The sequence below is a fragment of the Zosterops lateralis genome (genome assembly GCF_965231275.1).
Source record: "Zosterops lateralis genome assembly, chromosome: 20".
In the NCBI taxonomy this organism is placed as follows: Eukaryota; Metazoa; Chordata; class Aves; order Passeriformes; family Zosteropidae; genus Zosterops; species Zosterops lateralis.
The window spans coordinates 1,900,228-1,920,649 of NC_139780.1; the positions used below are offsets into that span (position 1 = coordinate 1,900,228).

The 20,422-nt window shown below is 51.0% G+C and overlaps 1 protein-coding gene across 1 annotated transcript in view; it reads left to right on the forward strand.

Annotated features, from left to right (window-relative positions):
• The first annotated feature begins 10,048 nt into the window (after positions 1-10,048).
• The window catches only part of CACNA1B (calcium voltage-gated channel subunit alpha1 B), a 283,808-nt gene continuing 273,434 nt past the window's right edge, over positions 10,049-20,422 (forward strand). Inside the window, exons 1-2 of the mRNA XM_083875784.1 lie at positions 10,049-10,768; positions 15,267-15,372. Coding sequence (XP_083731910.1) covers positions 10,509-10,768; positions 15,267-15,372 — 366 coding nt within the window. The 5' untranslated portion in view covers positions 10,049-10,508. The remainder of the gene's footprint in view (positions 10,769-15,266; positions 15,373-20,422) is intronic.

Consider the following 20,422-nt stretch of genomic DNA (forward strand, 5'->3'; position numbering starts at 1 on the left):
TTCCCAGAGGAGCAGAGCTCCCAGACCTTTCTGTGGGATCACTGCTTCAGGAAGAGCCCCTCCCCTGGACTGCTCCCCCCACCCTGCTCAGGGTGTGTTCTGACTCTGGCAGTGCTCCTTTGTGTTATTGCATTGATTTTATTTTATTTTACCTTTTTTTTTTCTTTCTTCATATTAAATTGTATTTCTGACTCGGAGCCTCTCACTCGTTTTGCTTTCAAACCACAACACAGGCATGAACAGACGTGGAGGTTTAGAGATAGGGGGAAAATTCCTGCTGGAAATTTGAATGGAGATGTTCAGGTGTCCCTAAATTCGGGGTTCTGTCAAGACTTGAAGGCACGAAATTCCCACTGGAGATTTTCCTCCAGGAGGAGGAGGAGGAGATGCTCAGTGCTCTGCTCCTACTCCTGCCTTTCCCAGAGCCAGGGAAAAGGGGCAGAAAGGGAGAAAATCCCTCTCTAAACTCCCAAAGGTGGCGGAGCTGTCCCAGCTCAATGCCCAGGCTGTATCCTGCTCCAGATCCCCCTGTGCCCCAAAGAGCCGCTGTCCCCTGGTTTGGGGTGACACCTCCCCTGGCCATTTCTCTTCCAAATAATTCCTCTTTCGAAGTCTGATACCGCCCTGCTGGGAGCCAGGATTGCACAACCACAAGTGACAGTGGAGGTGACACTGAGAAAAGCCACCCCCGGCTGTGCCTGTGGGTGGGTGGCACCTCCATCCCCTGCCCCTGGCCCCAGTGGGGTGAGCAGAGTTTCAGTTCTGCCCGTGCCGGAGCAGAGGGCGCTGGAGCCCCAGAAAACTCCCGAGGATGCGGCGAGAGACTCGAAATGATGATTTTCCTCCGAGGAATTTTCCTGTCCCTCTTACAGCGGCTCCTCGCAGTCCCAGGAGCCCAGAGCATCTCTGGGTTTGTGTCCCTCTCTGTGCTGCCGGACCTCTTGGGGCTTCCAGAATCTTTTCCTTGACATCCCGAAAGGGAAAAAATCACCTTAAATCACTCCCTGTTGATGTATTTGGGATGGACACTAATTAGAATCCTATTAACCCCTCCTTGCCCGCTCTCTAACTCATCCTCACACTTTATTTACCACTTTAATGAGATAATTTCTGTCCATTGACAGTTTTCCCCCTGTTCCAGCACCCTGGGAGGTGATTTTTGGGGTTTTACCACCTTTGTGTTCGGCTGTGCTTTGCTTCCTCCTCCCCGATATCTCTATAAGACAATAGGAAATGGTCTGGGGGAAGTTTAGATGGGATGTGATGAGAAAAAAAAGGATGTAAAGGACTGGCACAGGCTGCCCGGGGAGGTGGTGGAGTCACCATCTCTGTAGGGATTTAAAACCCCTGTGGATGTTGCATTTAGGGACTGGCTTGGCCTTGGCAGCTCTGGTTGAATTATTCCACTCGGCAGCTTTTAGAGGCGTTTTCCAACCTAAAAAATGCCGAGATTCCATTTCCCGGGGAGCTCTGACTCCTTCACACGCTCCAGTTTGCAGCAGTGACAATGTGGCTCCTGCTGAGCCTTGGGCTGGAGCTGTCCCTGGTCCCACAGCACTGCAGGGGCTGGGGATGCTCAGGAGCTCAGGAGGATGTGGGGATGAGGAGAGGAGCAAGAGCATCCCCATGAATTCATCATACCTGGGGCAGGTCCCTCTGTCCCCAGGGCTGTGCTCTGTCCCTGCCCTGTGGGGTTTTGCTGCCTCCTAATCCCGATTTTCTGCCATCAGAGAATGTGAGCAGCTCCCTTTCCCCCCTTTCCTCCCCACCTGTGCAGTGGGGATCAGTTTAAGGGATTAACTCCTCCTGCCCCTCAGCCTCTCCTCCCTGTGAGCCAACAGAGTGCTGGAGACTCTGTGCCACCACAAGAGATTAATTAAACAGTGAGCCCTAATTACCGAGGCTAAGGCTGACCGACTTACTGTGTCTGTAAAATAGCTGAATGCTTAATTTGGACGCCAATGTGGACATAACTTTCACCATTAGCTGAGCAAACAAGGAGCACTCGAGCTAAACTGATGGATGTGGGGCTTCACAGCAGCTTTGGGAACCCTCCATCTCCTCCTGTCTGGATTTTTGGGTAAAGGGGAGCTGGTTTTTGCAACACCAACTGCCCCAAGCCTGGGGAATTCCCTGCCTGTCAATGTTGTTCAGTTTTTATTCTGCTTCTCATAGTCGTTGTTTGCATTTCACTGCAGGTTTGGAAAAAAAAAAAAATTGATGGGGGAGAGATTGAAAGGCGTAAAAAGCCAACCCAAACCCCAAGTCCCAGTGCAAGGCAGTGGAAGTAGGGCAGCCTATTCCTGCCTCTCTGTATCTTCCTCAATAATAACAATAACAGATCCTCGGAAGTGAGAGTTCATCTGTAGCTGCAGAGATTTTTTTTTATTGCCTTCCTCCCTTTCTGCGTGCATTAACCTTTCAGATTTAGAAAGGCCGTGCAGTGGGCATGGCTTTTCTTTCTATTTTTTTATTATTATTTTTTTTTTCAAAATTCCTATTATCTGTGCTTGCTGCATGATCCTGATCCAGCCCCAGACAGAGTGACAGCCACTCCCCCATTAACTGCAGCTCATTGAACACTCCAGCAGACCTTGAATTAGGTGGACTGGAGGTCCCAGAGGGTTTGGAGCTGAGCTGGGCACTCTGCAGAGGAGGAAAGAACATCCCAGGATTGTGGAGAGGCTGAAAGAGGGAAAATTTCAGCAGAGGAATCTTGATGCCCGTTTTGAGATGGGAGAATTGGGGATTTAAAGGGTGAAGGTGTTAAAAGCAAAGCCTTGAGGCCCTCCCGGGTGTCCTGGCTCTGGTTTCAGCACTTGGCCAACAAATCTCAGCTCTGCAAGAGCACAAATATCAACACATTGGCCACACCAGCTCCTGCACCTGCGGGGTTTGCCAAAAGGGCAGAACTTCCCTGTGCTCTGGCTTTGTGTCTGTGCATGTCCTGTGTGAGGGAAGGTTTGTGCAACCTCATCCAGGAAAAGTTAATTAAATACCCCATTTTTAAGGTGTTTTGCCCACATTTTTGCATCCATGCTCCATTTTGCTTGTTCCATGATGGACAAAAGACCCCATACAGAAACTGATCCTTATTTTCTGCCATCTCACCTTGTGGCACTAAACCCTCTTCCTTTTCCCAGTTAAAAAGGCCAAAAACCAACTCAAAAATGGGAATATTTGGGATGGGTTCAAAACTAATCCCGGGAACGTTTCCCTGTGATGTTTTCCTGCAGAGGTGGGTGCCACCACCCTGGCTCAGCTGCACCTGCATTTCCCAAGGATTAAGGGTGAAGGTGAACCCTCACTGACTGCAGCTGCAGAAATTGGTGCTGTCATTGCTCCAGGTGATGCCTCCTGGGGGCTGGGCTGGCCCAGGCAGCTGTTTGCAGCTGCTCCAGAACAAAATCTCTTTTCTCAGTACAGGAAAACACCGTAGAGATTCTCTGCTCCCCCTCCACACCCTCGCCCAGGTGTGTGGCATAAACCAGAGCCTGATCACTGATGTTTCAAACACATTTTGGCCACATCGGTGCAGCTGTTGGGTGCAGAAACCCTCATGGGAACTGCAGGGCTCTGTTTTCTCCCTTAATTCCATGGCAACAGCTGTCCTCCAGCCCAGAAAGGAGAAGGCTTTGAAGTGTGGTGTTCTCTTCGTGTGGTCTTCACCCCCCTAAGTTCTTCCAAATTTCAGAGATTTGGGATTCTGGGCTCTCCTGCACTTTGTGTTTGGGCATTTCATCCCAAAATGTGGCAGCTGTGAGCACGGAGTTGTTTCCCTGGCTGTTCATTTCTCTTCTATGCCTGAATAGTTCCTCTTGCCCATCTCTGAAAGACAAAGCAAAGAGAGACGGTGAGTCCTCCAGAGCCAGGAGTGCTCTGTGCTGCAGCAGGAGCCATGCCCTGCCTGGGTTATTATCAGTGTTGTTATTGATTAAAGGCTGAGAGCTTTCTGCTGGTCACCCAAAAAAACCCCCATTTCTGCTGGTCACCCAAAAAACCATTCCTGCTGGTCACCCCAAAAAAACATTTCTCCTGGTCACCCAAAAAAAACCCCATTCCTGCTGGTCACCCAAAAAACCCTTTCTGTTGGTCACCCCCAAAAAAACCTTTCTACTGGTCCCCCAAAAAAACCTTTCTGCTGGTCACCCAAAAAAACCTTTCTGCTGGTCACCCAAAAAACACCATTCCTGCTGGTCACCCAAAAAACCATTTCTGTTGGTCACCCAAAAAAGCCCTTCTGCTGGTGCCCCCCAAAAAAACATTTCTGCTGGTCACCCAAAACCCACATTTCTGCTCATCACCCAAAAAACCATTTCTGCTGGTCCCTACAGGGCACAGACCCCCAACTGCACCCAACTTTCCCTCCTTGAAGGGAAGGAAGGGTGAGAAACCTGGAACAGTCAGACTTCTCCAAGATACCATGACTTGGGTACTTCAGCTACTTTAGGACATCTCCAGAACAAGTGGGATTTGACACCTGATGCACTGGGAACTTGGAGTAATATCCCCAAACTCCTGTGGGGGACAAGCACAGAAGGGCTGGGGTTTTTATCTTCAGCTTGGATTAACCTTTGGGCAACTGGCTGGTGAAATTCCCGAATTTCTCTAATTTTTTTTTGGCCCAGAGTGCTTTGTCAGCTCTTAGGATGATTTCACCTTTTGGATTTCCAGAGTGAAGCTCATGTAGAGCTGAGCCTGTACACGACTCGAGTTCAGATAAAGTCAGATTTGAAAAGCTGTTTTGACACGGAGATGCTGAGGAGCATCCAGGCAAATGTTCAGAGGAGCCTGAGGAGAGGAGAGACATGAATCTTAAGGAGGATTAGATGTCTGATCATTTACCACAGACAGATATGGACTGAAAGACAGGCAGAGACTCCCCAAACCTCCCTCGCCTGGTGAGCAAGTCCTCAGTTAAATTGAGGTCTAAATAATGGAAGAGAAGGTGTGAAGTTGTCTTTCCCTGCTGGTCGGTCCTGGGGACCAATGGGGTAGAAATGATCTTAGAAATGCCATGGAAAATAAAAAAATATGAAGTCTGATATACTTTTAACTCCCTTTTATCTCTCATCTTCTCCCAGTTCCCTGCCACAGGCTCTGTCTGTTGTGCAAACTCGTTGCTTCCCCACAGAGCAAACCCTGTTCTGGTAGTGCTGGAGCTCAGGAGGGAATTCTGAGCATCACTGAGGTTTCTCATCCCTTTTCAAGCCTTGGGCAGCTTTGGGTCCCCTGTGTCCTGCCATTTCCTGGTTATTTCCTGTGAATTTTCCTGCCTGGTGTTGTTCAGGCATTGGTCCTGTTGTTGAAGTGATTTCTAAGCTGAAAACTTCATTTTTGAGCCTACCTGGGACTGAGCTCAGCTGGCTCCTGGGTTTGGAGTCGTGATCCACCTACGAAGGAATTCAGTTCAGGAGGAACTGAAGGAGCACAACAGCTCCTGGTCCCCTGGGGCTCAGCCAGGGTGGGGAAGGTGCTGAGCAGGGTCTGCCACCTCCTGCTTTCCCTCTCTGCCCTGCTGTGAGCTCCAAGCACTGCCCTTCCATTCCCCATCTTTCAAATCCATCCAGGTGATTCTGTAAACACTCCCCTTGCTCTGTGGTGGCCCAGGGAGCTCTGTGGTGCTGTTGGGGTGGTCCCAGTGCAGCCCCTCAGGCAGAGGTGGAATTGCTGTGCCAGCCCCAGCAGTGCCCCCACCCCAAGCCTTGAGCTCAGGGTCTTTCCTGCTCCATGTTTGTGCAGCAGCTGAGGGTGATTTAGGACACTAAACAATGCCATGATCAGGACTTGCAGAGGAGGAGCTGTATCTTCAAAAGGCTCCTTTCCTCTTTGTTCACTCTCTTATTCTCGATAACAACTATCAGAGCATCTTCCTTTTACATAAAGCCATTCCACATCCTCTGGCAGACCTGAGCGCCAGCTTTAACAATTTCCTTCCAGCAGGATTTTCCTCCAGCACAGCTGGTGCAAAAATGGGAGTGAGGAGAGGAGAAATCCCTGGCCAGGAACACCTTGGGAAGTTGCTTGTCTTGGCCTGAAGCTCTGGACCTTCCCGTGGGCTGGAAGGAGATGTGCAGTCTGTGTTGTTTCTTTGTTTTTAAAGAAAACTTTAAAGCTCTGGGAGCTGCTCTGCTTGGCCATACCCTGGACCCAGAGCCTCAAGGTGGCATTGAAAAGGCTCCTTTGCTCCTCAGCCTGGAAAATTCTGAGTAAATAACAGCCCAGCTGGAGTTCCCTGAGCTCACCTGGACAAAAGGTGTGCTGGGGAGCCTTGACCTTCCCTCCGAGCTACTCCAGTGCAGGGCAGGATCCAGGGAAGTCAGGGCGTGGTGGGAGTCATTTCCTCTCTTAAAGGAAGAAATTGTCTTTCTTGCTGCTGAAAACCTCATTTTTGAGCTACCTGGGACTGGGGTATTTTTGCAAATGTCCCCCCTCTGTCCTGCCCAAAGGGGACACTGGGCTTGTGTCCCCAAATCTCAGCCACTGTCCCTCATGCTGGAAAACTCTACTGCTGCCTCTGGAGCAAACCTGGAAAATCCACTTAGTGATTTACCCACAAACTCCTCCAGAGATGGATCCAGACCGTCCCAGCAGCTGAGGAGCTACTCCAGGTGCAGGGCAGGATCCAGAGAAGTCAGGGCATGGTGGGAGTTATTTCCTCTCTTAAAGGAAGAAATCTTTCCTGCTGTCGTTTTTGCAAATGTCCCCCCTCTGTCCTGCTCCAAGGGGGACACTGGGGTTGTGTCCCCAATCTCAGCCACTGTCCCTCATGCTGGAAAACTCTACTGCTGCCTCTGGAGCACAACAAGCTGTAAATCCACTTTGTGGTTTACCCAGAAACTCCTCCAGAGATGGATCCAGACCATCCCAGCAGTGCTGGGAGCTGCTCTGCCCTGCCAACAGCCCCAGCCAGGGGTCCCTGTCCCCATCCCAGTGTCCCAGGGCCCTGCCAGGAGCAGTTCTAGGCCATTCTCTGTGCCCTGCCAGATGGAAGTGCTGCTCCATTAAGCCTCAGCCTTGGGATGGGAGGGAAAGTCCAGGGAAACGCTTGGTTGCCTGGCAAAGCTGCTCGGGGAGGAGGAGGAGGAGGAGGAGGAGGAGGAAGGCTCCCTGCTAAGCAGAGCTGAGAGCAGAGTGATTTACTCACCTCTGTCCTGGGGGTTTGTGAGGAGGAGTCACTCATGACTGAGCCCAATTTTAGAATTTTCCATGGAATGCTCTTTGCCCTCCCGTAATGGGAGATTATGGATGTCTGACCTGTTTTGATGCTCCAAATTTCTTTTTTTTTTTTGCTTTCTCTTAACTCCCCTGCTTTTCTCCTAATCTTAAAAAGCCCAACTAAATCCTGACGCTTCCCCCTCTCAAAGCCAAATAATCCTCACAATTGCAATCTCCTTCTCTTCTTTAAGGCTTTCAGTGCTTAACATCTGCGTGATCTTCCTTAGGGTGTGAAAAAAAAAAACCCAAAAAAACAATCCAGGAAAAAAAAAAAAATAAAAAAAAGCCCTGAACATGCAGATTGAGGAAAGGGCAAAACTGGTTGAACAGAGCATCCTCACGACACGCTCACATCATTTTGTCACTGTCACAAACACCCCCAGCACCACCCTGGCTGCTGATTTCACTGCAGTGCTGTGGTGGGGAGTTTGTTGGGGGAGAGGCAGAGAGGTTTGGTGGCTTTAGGAGAGGGAGAAGGGGATGTGGAGCTCAGGATTGTCCCTGATTCTCAATAAGATCTGATGCAAAACACAACTTTTTTTTTAAAATTTATTTTTTATTTATTTTTTTAATTATTTTTATTTTTTTTTTAAATTATTTTTTTTTGCTTTTTCAGAGCTGTTGTGTCATCCCTCCCCCTGATTCTGTAAGCACAGGGGGATGATGATTTGTGGAAATCAATGTAATTTTTTTTTTTTTTCTCCATGTACTGATTTCCCTCTGAAGATGTGAGGGATTATTGAAAATGGCATTTCCTCTTCTAGTGGTCACTGTGAAAAAAGTCAGGTTTTTCCACTGGAAAAAAAAGATGTAGGGTGTGTAGTGACCAGAAGCACAGAAGTAAAAAATTAAACCACTAAGTAAGTTAAATAAAAATGAAATGAGTAAATAAGTCAGCTGTGGAAAACTTAGATAAATCCATCACAGAATACAATGCAGCGAGGATAAAAATATTTTTTTTTAGGGAAAATTTTAAAGAAAGAAGAGCTCCCTGCACTCTCCTCTTCCTCCATCCACAGAATGAGGGAATATTCCCATTTTTGTGGGTCAGATCAGCAGAGCTCAGGGGTGAAAATTCCTGGGGGGAAACCCAGGTTTGAATCCCTGCCCAGGCTCTGTCTGGGGATGCTCAACCACTCCAGGCAAAGTTTTTTTTCCCCCAAAACCTCCAACACTCAGCTCAATCTGCGAATTACCCAAACCTGGGGAGGGGAAAAAGGCCTTTTATTGCACTACCAGAGAATGCAGGGGTAGAAAACCCCCAGATTGGAGCTTGCAGAGCTCTGTCCGTGCAGAGAACCACCCTGGAGGCGGGAGGATGTGATTCACCTCCTTCCCTTTGCTGTTTCCCTGAGCCTCGGAGCCTCTCCCGGCTCCTGGAGCCTCTCCCGGCTCCTGGAGCCTCTCCCGGCTCCTGGAGCATCTCCCGGCTCCTGGAGCATCTCCTGGTTGTGCTGCAGAATCCGAGAGCCTTTCAGACACTCCCAGCCTGTTCCTTCTGGAGAATCACCCTCTGCCTCTTTCCAGCCCTTATTTGTGTCACTTGTGGCTCTGCCAGCCCTCTGAACCGGCAGATGTTCCTGCTCCAGCCTCGCCCGCTCGCTGGGTTGGTTTTTGCACCGAGCTTGGATGACTAAGGCAAAAAAAAAACAAAACAAAAAAACCCCCACCACATTAGCGGCGGAGTCCAGGCTTCCCTTGCGGTGGAGGAAGTGAAAATGTCCCCCTGTTGACAAGCCCTGACTCCTCCAGAGGGTCCCTTCTTAAAGTTAATAGTTTTTAGCCCAAATTTAGCCTAAAATGCAAAAAAAAAAAGGCATTTCCTCGCCAGGCACTGCAGTGAGTGTTGCCGTGCGGCGCTCCAGGAACAAGGAGGAGTTTTCTCCCCGACTTGTGCTGGAGAGAATCAACAGAGAGTGTTGGAATAAACAGGATTAAAGGATTTCAGCCATAAATACGGGGATTAAAGGTATCCCGGCGCTCTGCAGGAGTCATCCAAACCAAGGAGAAACAAAGTAAGTTGTGCGGGAAGGGCGCAGCTCCGCTCTCAGCCCAACCTGGGCTGCACATCCCGCACTGAGCGCTGCGGGCACCGCATCCCTCGCCCTGAACCCCGGGGGATGCGGGATGAGAATCCCCCGGCACCGCATCCCTCGCTCTGGACCCCGGGGGGGTGCAGGATGAGCATCCCTCGCTCTGGACCCTCGGGGGGATGCAGGATGAGCATCCCTCGCTCTGAGCCCCCCAGGGGGTGCAGGATGGGCATCCCTCGCTCTGAGACCCCGGGGAATGCGGGATGAGCATCCCTCGCTCTGAGACCCCCAGGGGATGCAGGATGAGCATCCCCCGGCCCTGAACCCCCGGAGGATGCAGGATGAGCATCCCTCGCTCTGAACCCCCGAGGGATGGAGGATGAGCATCCCCTGGCCCCGCGCCCCATTTCACACCCCCAAACCCTCGGGGTTCTGAGGGTACAGGCCGGGTGACCCCGTGGGTGCAGCGGCACATCTGGGCAGGGCACATGTGGGCAGGGCACATGTGGGCAGGGCACATCTGGGCAGGGCGCGCAGGCGCGGGGCGGCCTCGCCGGTGCCCCCCACCCATCTAAACGGCTGCACCCCCGGCCTGGGCTCTGCAGGGACGGGGAGAGGGGACACCGAGCCCTCCTTCCTTCCTTCCCCCGGGGAGGGGCCGTATTTACCGGGCCGGCTCCATCCTCCCTCCCTCCCTCCCTCCCTCCCTCCCTCCGCTCTCGCTCCCCGCCCGCCCCCCGGTGCCGGTGACTGGAGCGGGCGGAGCCGCTGAGCCCCATTGGCTCCGGGCATCACATGCGGCGGGGCCGGGCTGTGCCGAGCCGTGCCGGGCTGGGCTGGGCTGGGCTGGGCTGGGCTGGGCACGGCGGAGCAGCAGCAGAGCAGAGCAGAGCAGAGCAGAGCCCCTTTCCCCAGCCCAGCGCCCCGGGGACACCCCTTGCAGCCCCGGCCATGAGGTGGGGTCGGAGAAACGCCACCTGTGCGGGGAGGTGAGCGCCTTCCTGCTCCCCCCGGGGCAGCCACAGCGGCTGGGAAGGAAAAAAAAAGGATTTTTTTTAAAATTTTTTTTTTTAATTTTTTTTTTTTTTTTAATTTTTTTTAATTTTTTTTTTAATTTTTTTTTTTTTAACGTGATCGATCCCGAATCCCGCAACTGAAGCCCCCGGAGGGAGGAGAAGTGCTGCGCGCTGTGATGCGTCTTCCTCTCGCCTCGGCTGCCAGTTTGGATTGTAGCGCCCGGCTCCGTGCACTGCCAGGATGGCTCGGTTCGGGGATGAGCTGCCAACCCGCTATGGAGGTGGAGGCCCGGCCGGGGCTGGGAGAGGGAGCAGCCGGCAAGGCGGCCCCCAAGCCGGCCAGAGGATGTATAAACAGTCGATGGCTCAGAGAGCCAGGACTATGGCTCTCTACAACCCCATCCCTGTCAAACAGAACTGCTTCACAGTCAACAGATCCCTCTTCATCTTCAGTGAAGATAATGTTATACGGAAATACGCCAAGAGAATAACAGAGTGGCCATATCCTTTATGGGGGGGCTGGGGGGAAGGTGGGGAGGGGGAGAACGAGGGGCACAGACCGGGGTGAGGGGCTGGGGCTGGTGCAGACGGTGTGTGTGTGTGTGTGTGTGTGTGTGTGTGTGTGTGCCCGACATGGTGCACGGCCCTGGCAGGGGGAGTGTGGGAATCAGCCAGGGAATGTGGGGATCAACCAGGGAATGTGGGGATCAACCAGGGAATGTGGGGATCAATCAATCAGGGAAGGTGGGGATCAACCAGGGAATGTGGGAATCAATCAATCAGGGAAGGTGGGGATCAACCAGGGAATGTGGGAATCAATCAGGGAATCAACCAGGGAATGTGGGAATCAATCAATCAGGGAATGTGGGAATCAATCAATCAGGAAATGTGGGAATCAATCAATCAGGGAATGTGGGAATCAATCAGAAAATGTGGGAATCAATCAATCAGGGAAGGTGAGAATCAACCAGGGAATCAGGGAATCAACCAGGGAATGTGGGAATCAATCAACCAGGGAATGTGGGAATCAACCAGGGAATGTGGGAATCAATCAGGGAATCAGGGAATGTGGGAATCAACCAGGGAATGTGGGAATCAATCAGGGAATCGTTTCTCTGGGAGCACAGAGGGTGTTTTTGGTGTGCTCCATGCCCAGGTGTGTGTGAGCCATGTCAGGGTGTCCTTAGGGGTGAGATATACAGGTGCACGGATTGATATTTCCTACAATTTAAGTCAGGTTCTGTGAGGCTCCGTGCCCGTGAATCCTGATTTTTATTTCCATCTTGGAGCTTTCCCACTCTCCTGCCTTCCTGTGGATAGAAGGAGGGATAAAAATGGTGACACCTTAGCACTGAAGCTGCATTGATAGCAGGGGCCATTGAGAGCCCAGGTAAATCCCAGGAATGCAACCATTGCAGCTCGCTGTTAGCACATCCCCTCGGGAATCCATTGGGATCAACATGAATCATGGCACTTGGATTAGGTGCACAGCCCAAGCTTAGGCTGCACGGAAAATAAAATAAAATAAAATTAAAATTAGCCAAGCCTGGTGGCAGAAGTAGGCAGTAAGTGGGGAGAGGGATCATCTGCTGTGCTGTGAAAGGGGCAGATGCTTTCTGTCTGAGACCCTGAGACTTGGCTCCCAGGCCGAGGGAGCTGCAGTGAGGAGGGGGCTCTGCTGGGAATGGTGGCTGTGAGAGGGGAGCAGGATGAGGCTCCAGGGAGCAGATTCTGTGTCTCAGTGTGTGTGTACAGGAGTGCTTTACACTGGGGGTCTCAGGGGAGCCGGTTGTTTTCTTTTCATTTCATCTCACAGCCCTATGAATCCCCAGCTCACAGCAGCTCCTCCCAGGCTCCTAGCAACACTTTCAGTTGCCACAGAGGCCAGCTCCTGCTCAGACTTCCCCAGTTTTCACTTCCTGAGGGGCTGAGAGGAAAAATACACCCGTGGAGTCAATGCACTTCCCTTCTCCCCGAACACTCCCAAACACGTATTGATCTTCCTGTCTGTATTGTACAGTCCCGGCGATTGCTGCATTTCCTCATCCATTTCTCCTTCCCTGCGTTTAAGTCGGGATAAACAAGCCCCAAACCCCCGGTGACGGGCAGAGCATCGCCTTGGCTGCGCGGATAGACTCAGTCTTTCCTTCTCCTGCCTTTTGGGCGGTTCGGCTGCATCTCTCCGGGGGATGCGGGGAGGGGACCCCGGCGCTGCGGAGCCGGCGGGGCCGGCGGGGCCCCCGGCCCTTCCCCGAGCCGGAGCAGCGGGGCTGGGGGGACGGCGGGCGGGCGGGGCCGGGCGCTGCCCGCGGGGCTGGGGTAGGCTGGCCGTGGTGCTGGAATCAGGCTGACCATGGTGCTGAAAACAGGCTGATTGTGGTGATGGGTTAGGTTGACTGTAGTGCTGAAACCGGGCTGGCCATGGTGCTGAAACGAGGCTGACCATGGTGCTGGAACCAGGCTGGCCGTGGTGCTGAAAACAGGTTGATCGTGGTGTTGAAACCAGGCTGACTGTGGTGCGGGATTAGGCTGACCGTGGTGCTGAAATCAGGCTGGCCGTGGTGCTGGAACCAGGATGACCATGGGGCTGGGTTAGGCTGACCATGGTGCTGGGTTAACCAGGCTGATTGTGGTGTTGGAACCAGACTGACCATAGTGCTGAAACCAGACTGACCACGGTGCTGAAACCAGGCTGAGCATGCTGCCGGTTTAGGCTGATCATGGTGCTGAAACCAGGTTGACCGTGGTGCTGGAACCAGGCTGACCGTGGTGCTGGTTTAGGCTGACCGTGGTGATGAAACCAGGCTGATTGTGGTGCTGAAAACAGGTTGATCATGGTGCTGAAATAAGGCTGACCGTGGTGCTGAGTTAGGCTGACCATGGTGCTAAACCCAGGCTGATCATGGTGCTGAAACCAGACTGATTGTGGTGCTGGGTTAGGCTGATCATGGTGATGAAACCAGGCTGACCATGGTGCTGGAACCAGGCTGATTGTGGTGCTGGAACCAGACTGACCGTGGGGCTGGGTTAGACTGATCATGGTGTTGAAATCAGGCTGACCATGGTGCTGAGCCAAGATGATCACGGTTCTGAGCTGAGTTGGCCATGATTCTGTATCTGGGCTGACCATGATGCTTGAGCTGAGCTGATGGTGGTGCTGAGCCGAGCTGTCCACAGTGCTGGGATGAGCTTGTCACGGTGTTGAGCTGAGCTGACCGTGGTTCTGAAGCCAGGCTGACCATAGCGCTGAGCTGGGCTGACCACAGTTCTGAGCCAGGTTTGACCCGGTGGTGCTAAGCTGAGCTGATGGTGGTGTCGAGCTGAGCTGACCACGGTGTTGATCTGAGCTGACCATGGTTCTGAAGGCAGGCTGGCCACAGTGCTGAGCTGAGCTTATCACGGTGCTGAGCTGAGCTGACCATGGTGCTGAGCTGAGCTGACCATGGTGCTGAGCTGAGCTGACCATGGTGCTGAAGCCAGGCTGACCACAGTGCTGAGCTGAGCTCATTGTGGTGCCAGGCTGGGCTGACGGTGGTGCTGAGCCAAGCTGACCACGGTGCCGAGCCGAGCTCCCCTGTGCTGCTGAACCAACCTCTCCACGGTGCCAAACCGAGCTCTTCCCGGAGCCGGGCTGAGCCCTCCAGGGTGTTGTGTCTGCGGCGCGGCTCGGCTCTGTCCCTGGTGCTCGGCTGAGCTCTCCGCGGTGCTCACAGGAGCTAACCGTGGTGCTGAGCTGAGCTCTCCACGGTCCTGGGTCCATCTCTCCATGGGTTAACCCCGCTCCCCACAGTGCTGGGTCCATCTCTCCATGGTGCTGGGTCCATCACTCCACAGGGTTAACCCTGCTCCCCACAGTGCTGGGTCCATATCTCCATGGTTCTGGGTCTATCTCCCCACGGTGCTGGATCCATCTCTCCACGATGCTTGGGTCCATCTCTCCACAGTGCTGGGTCTATCTCCTCGTGGTGCTGGGTCCATCTCTCCATGGGGTTAACCCTGCTCCCCGCAGTGTTGGGTCCATCTCCCCGGGTGCTGGGTCTATCTCCTCGTGGTGCTGAGCCCAACTCTCCACGGGGTTAACCCCTCTCCTTGCAGTGTTGGGTCCATCTCTCCATGGTTCTGGGTCCATCTCCCCACGGTGCTGAGCCCATCTCCCCTTGGTACTGAGCCCCTCTCCCTGTGGTGCTGAGCCCATCTCCCCGTTGTGCTGAGCCCCTCTCCCCTTGGTGCTGAGCCCCTCTCCCAGGGGTGCTGAGCCCCTCTCCCCTTGGTGCTGAGCCCCTCTCCCCTGGTGCTGAGCCCCTCTCCCCGTGGTGCTGAGCAGAGCCATCACCCACCCTCAGCCCCCACTGCTGCCCCTGGCCCGGCTCTGCCCTGGGAGTGCTGGAACTCAGCACAGCTCAGGGTGGGAGATGGTGGCAAAAATCACAGGGGGGACTTGGTGCTGGATTTGGGTTCTTTTCTCTTCCCACTTCCCTGGGCATTGCAATCGAGCAGTAATTCATGTTTCAGACCTGTGTAGAAACTCTAAATGGAACTTTTCGTGCCCATCACTTCTTGGCGCCATGCGCTGAAGTGAAATGATTCTGAGGAAAAAACTCAGCAGATGGTGTTTAGCTGTGTAATCTATTTGGAGGCAGCTTAGTTTATCAATCTCATAGAAAATCAATAAGTATTAATAGTTATTTATTTCCTTTGGACCTTTTGCTTTCTTGCTCCCAAATTCCTTGAGCAGCTCAGATTGTGTGTGAGTCTCAAATTCTCTCAAAGAAGAGAGGAGCCAATTGCCTACTTTTCTTCCAAACACATCCCAGAAAAAAAAAAAAAAAAAAACAACAAACAAACAACAACAACAAGGAAGTCAAGGAGACCAAATGTCTGAAAAAACCATAAAAAAATCTTAGAATGCTCAATTAATGCAACTCTGTGGGAAGAAACAGGATTTGGATGGGGGTTCTCCTTGCATTGTCCAGTGTCTTCTTTAACTTTTGCTCCTCACTCCATTTGAATACATGATTTTAGCTACAATCATAGCCAATTGTATTGTGCTGGCTCTGGAACAACATTTGCCGGATGGAGACAAGACACCGATGTCAGAGAGATTGGTGAGTTGCATTCATTCATTTTTATTGGTTTTGTCCCTGGTCTCATACAGAAAGCAGTCGGCCACTGAGTGTTTTGGATCTATTTTAAAGATCCACACGTAAACAGGCAGGCATTGATTTGACAATCAGAAAAAAAAAATCTGTCACAGCGAGGATAAGTGTCCCCTCCCGATCCCATCTGCACAAGAATGCTTCATCACTCCAGCCCTGCCCAGCTGCAGGACAGAGCTGCACCTTTTTATGATCAGAAAGGCTTCAAACCCAGGTTGTCTCCAAACCAGGACAGTGAATACTTAGATTTATCTCTGGAATCAAATGAACTTCTGCGTAATTTTCGTTTTCCCAGGGAGTGGTAGAGCAGAGCAACCTTTTAGGATTTGTGTGTCTCTTCCTGCCACAGCACAGATCCTTCAAAGCAAACTTTGGGTTCAGATGATTACATTTCTTTCCAAAAAAAAAAAAAAAAAAAAAAAAAAAAAAGCAACCAGCTTCCAGAGAAAAAAATAATTTACCCGCAGGCTTTATGGTAATGAGCCCAATTACCTTATTTCAAAAGAAAATAGAAGAATAGCTTCAAAAAAAATAATTCTCCCATTTATCATCACTGTAGGAAAACTGTGTAATTCTTGGTTTGATTGATTTTTCTCCTACTTTCAATGCTCTGGAATGTCTTGCATGCCTAAACGCATTAAGCCTGGTCCATGTTCAAAGGATGGATAAATGTGGATCCATATGTGTTTTCCATGTAGATTCTATATTATGCAAACAAAGATAACACTGGGCTCGCTGCCAGAATCGAGAGCCTCCGAACAGTGGCTGCTGCAATTTCCAAGGATGGCCCATAACCAGTGGGCAACTCTCAGAATCTCGTTCTCCACAAGCAGGAAAAAAAGTGTGTTAGTGAGAAATCTGGAAGGTCAGGGTCAGAATTTGGTGCTGGTTTGGGAGTGGATCCACTCCTGCTGGCTGCCCTCCTGCGTTTTCTCTCTGTTGGAATTATTTTTAATTAAGAAGATACGGGATAACACAAATCTGTGGTTGTATGGAGATCTTTCTGCCATTAAACCTGCCTTTGTGGGCTTTGGCCTTGGGGCTGTGAGCACAGCACAGGTTTAGAGCCAGGACAGAGTTGGGAAAGTGCCCTCTGTGGTTATAAACATACGGATTAATGAGGGGGAAAAGCAGTTTTGGGGATGTTCTGGCTTGGCAATCCTTTGGTTCATGTTGGTTTTGTTTCTCTGCATCCCTCGATTTAATAAGGGCGCCCTAGAGGCATTTTATTGTCCTTTCTGCCAGTGTATTAATTCCATTTTACAGCACACACACCCCTTCAGATCCTGCCTAAATCATTCCAAAGAGGGGCACTGGCAGTGTGAGGGAGCTGAGTGAGTTAAATGCACAATCTCTGCCCTCTTGGCTCTGCCTCGGAGTGGAAGGAAGAATTAACCCCTGATTTTTTGTCCCAAGCACTGTTATGTTTAATCCAGATATCCTGAAATGATTTTAACTCCAGCACATCCCTAATGCTGAAGTATAAAGCGATTTTTCATAGAGTAACACTGAGAATCTTTACAAGTCATGAAACACTTTTTATTTTCAATAGAAGCTGGAGATAATAAGCATTGTGAGCAAGAAAAACTGTCTTCTAATATTCAAAGTGAAACCTTTTCAGAATTCTCCTGTTACTTCTATAAACTAGAAGTTGTTTCATTGAAAATGTTACAAATCTGTGTTAAACCACAGTGGGGAAATATTCCCATATATTTCCCATATATTTACAGGTTTGTTCAGCCAAATTCTGAGTCCATGCAGAACAGCAGGTGCTTTATTGCTGTCTTTAGCAGGAATGGAATTGGTCTTTTTTTGGGTAATGGTTAATGGGTATGGCTTTTTTCCCCTTTTTTCCTTTAATTTAGAGTCATTAAAATCTCCAAATTGGAGATCATCAGTGAAGAGTTAATCAGATATTAAGGATATGAGGTGCACATCAAAACCCTTTTGTGACTGGGAAATATCAGCAGAATTGTTGATGGAAATCTGAAGTTGCCCACATAATTTGTTCCACAGATAGAAAGTAAAAAAATATTTAAGATTGTCTGTTTGTTAAAGCTGAGAAAAAAAAGAAGGAGCCCAAGCAAACATTTTAATTTTTTTTGTCTTTTAATCAAAATTTTCCTCTATTTATCTCCCCAAGACCCAGGATTTGATCCTGCAGTGCTCCTGTTGTTTTCAGGCAGATTTAACTGAGCTCATGTCTCAGTACATGCAACATTCCAAGATTTTGAGTGCCTGAATTAGGAGAATTCTCTCTCTGCCCATTTTCTGTACACACGGAAAAAAATTCCTTGGCTCTGGGCTGGAAATTCTGGTCAAGATCAGGGCTCTGAGCAAGCACCAGTCTGGGGATCAGAGCATTTAGTGGTGATAGGAACATTTAGTGGTGATCAGAGCATTTAGGGGTGATCAGAGCATTTAAGGGTGATCTGCAGGACTGGCTCAGGTCCTCCATCATCAAACAGAGGAATAAACTCATCCTCCCACCAGCAGCAGATTGACCACCCCAAGGCTCTTTCCTGCTCCCAGCTGGAGGTCTGGGAATGTTTCTCTCACTCAGGAATTGTCCAGTGGGACAGGTTTGCCCCTGTCCATCCCCACCCAGTGCTGGAGCCAGTGGAGTCAGCGTCCCTCTGTCCCAATAAATATTGCACTGTTTGTACACACTGGAGTGATGCTGAGGAGCTGAGGGAGCTGTTCTGAGCAGCCCAGGGACTGCTGGTGAGAGCTCCAAATGTGGGAATGGGAACTTCCCATCCCCTCCCAGCCCTAAATGGCCTTGTGGGTACCTTGCTCATGAGGCTCTTGGCTGTCCACACCTTCTCTCCCTGTCTCCTTCTTGATTGCTCAGTTTTCCATGAGGAAAAAACCTCTCCCAGAAGGACAGTGATGATTTCTGAACTTGCAGGACAGGAAATCTCTTTTCTGCCCCTTCTGTTGGACAGCCCAGGGGTCTGTGGGGTGTTCACTGCAGGCTCGGGGTGTTTGGCTCCCCTGGGTGTTCTGTTTGTGAGGACAGAACATAACTTTCCCCACATTTTCACTGTGACAGCTCTGGCAATTTACTAATGGATTTAATGCTCTCTCCCATCCACAGGCACTTAGAGCAGTGATATGTGAGCTGCTCACATTAACCTTTGCATGAACAAAAGCCTTTCACACCCAAACCTCTCCAGGCTGTCACACCCGAAGGCCAAGGAAAGACACTAGGACGTGAAGGAGGAGTGGTAATGACTTTCCAGACTCAGAAGTTGTTTCTGATCAGAAACATATTGATTAAATGTGTGTTTGGCCCCGTCTCAAGCTCTGCTGTGTGTCCACAGCAAACAACTTGCTGGCACAGCTCTGGCTGCTGCCCAGATTCTCTGCCCTCCTTCCAAGTACATGCACAGATCCTCACTGTCACCTGCTCTGCCCCTCTGGAACCCGAGCAGGGGCTCTGAAGGGGTTCAGGATGTCCCAGCAGGGACTCTGAGCTGAGGCAGGGCCATTTCAGTGCTGCCTCACCCGTGTCATTCCCTCCTTCCATCAGTCAAGGCAAATCCTTTGTTTTTCAGCTGCAGGACCTGTCCCCCAGAGGGGCGTAAATTTTATTTTTCATCTTGTTGCTACTGCCCTGATTCTTGGGCTGAATCCGTGTAAATTTAGGCAGGCTTTAGAAAAGATCCTCTTTCTTTTGCCTCTTATTTCCCCAGCTACTCCCCTGCCAACCCTACAGATGAGAGTTTTCCTTTGTAATGAATACCCAGATCCATTTGTGAGCCTGCCTGCTTCCCTAGAAGCTGACAAAAAAACACTCCTTTGACCCACTTCCTGAGAGCTCAAGCTTTGGGAAGATGGGAAGCATCCCATGAAAGCCTGGAGTACCTGGAGCCTGGCTCTTTAAAGCTGGAAACTGCAATCATCAGGCTCCTGACCTAGATTGAGCAGAGTCTGGAGTAGATACCAGGCTTCAAGGAAGTGAGGGAGTAATGTGGAGGAGTGGATGTGGGTAAAGGTAGCTTTTCTGGTGTGTGATAGAGGAGCTATTTTTAGAGGCATGCGAGTAGTTGTGGGCTGGGAATTTGGGATGGGATGGGCTGGGGAGGCCTTTGTGTGCAGACATTATCTGGTGCTGTGGAACCAGGAGCTGTTTGTTGAAGAACAGGTGGATTGGGGCTGTCACAGGGCTCCTGTTGGCCATGAGGGAAGGCAGAGGAGTTATAAGGAACTTCTGGAATCACACAGGATGATTTCTGACCCCTTATTTCCTCTTTTCTGTGCTGGGCTGGAGCCCTGGGATGACTCCAGCTCTGGCTGTGGAGCAGCTGCTGGAGGAAGATGTGTATTGTAGGATTTCTGTTGAAGGTCATAAAAGGACTGATGGCCTTTGTTCCTGATTCTCTGTGGGTGAACAGCTCTGGGATTGGCAGCTGGAGGTCGGGCAGTGGTGGCTCCTGTGTCCTCTGAGCAGCATCAGTGAGGGACAGGGGGTTGTGCAAACCTCTCTTTGGGGTCTTGGGGTGGGTTTTCATTTTCTCCTCTCCATTTCAGCCAGAGTTCAGTGGGAATTTAACAAGCCCCTTCTCTGTTTTGCTCCCTATGAGTGTCCCCACAGGTGACTGTCACCTCAGCACAGGGGCAGGGGAGGTGGAGCTGTGAGGTGGGAAAGGTGGAGGGGAGTAGAGATAACACGGGGTGAAAGATGAAATACGTGGAAGGGCTGTTCCCACTGAGGTGTGTAGGGATACGGGGAACAAAACTCAAATTCAGCTGCTGATGGAAAAGCCTCTCTGGGGGTTGTATTTTCCAGCAGTTTGGAGGGATCCTCAGTGATTGGAGCTCTCTGGTGGACCTGCTGAGCTGGGCCATGTCCAGCCAAGCCTCCCTGGGAGGGCTGTGCTGTCATTACTGATCCCGGGGTGGGCCAGGCTGGAGGGGACCTGTGGGGTCATCTGGGGCCACCTCCCTGCTCCAGCAGGGCCATCCCAGAGCAGGGGGCATAGGATTGGTGGTT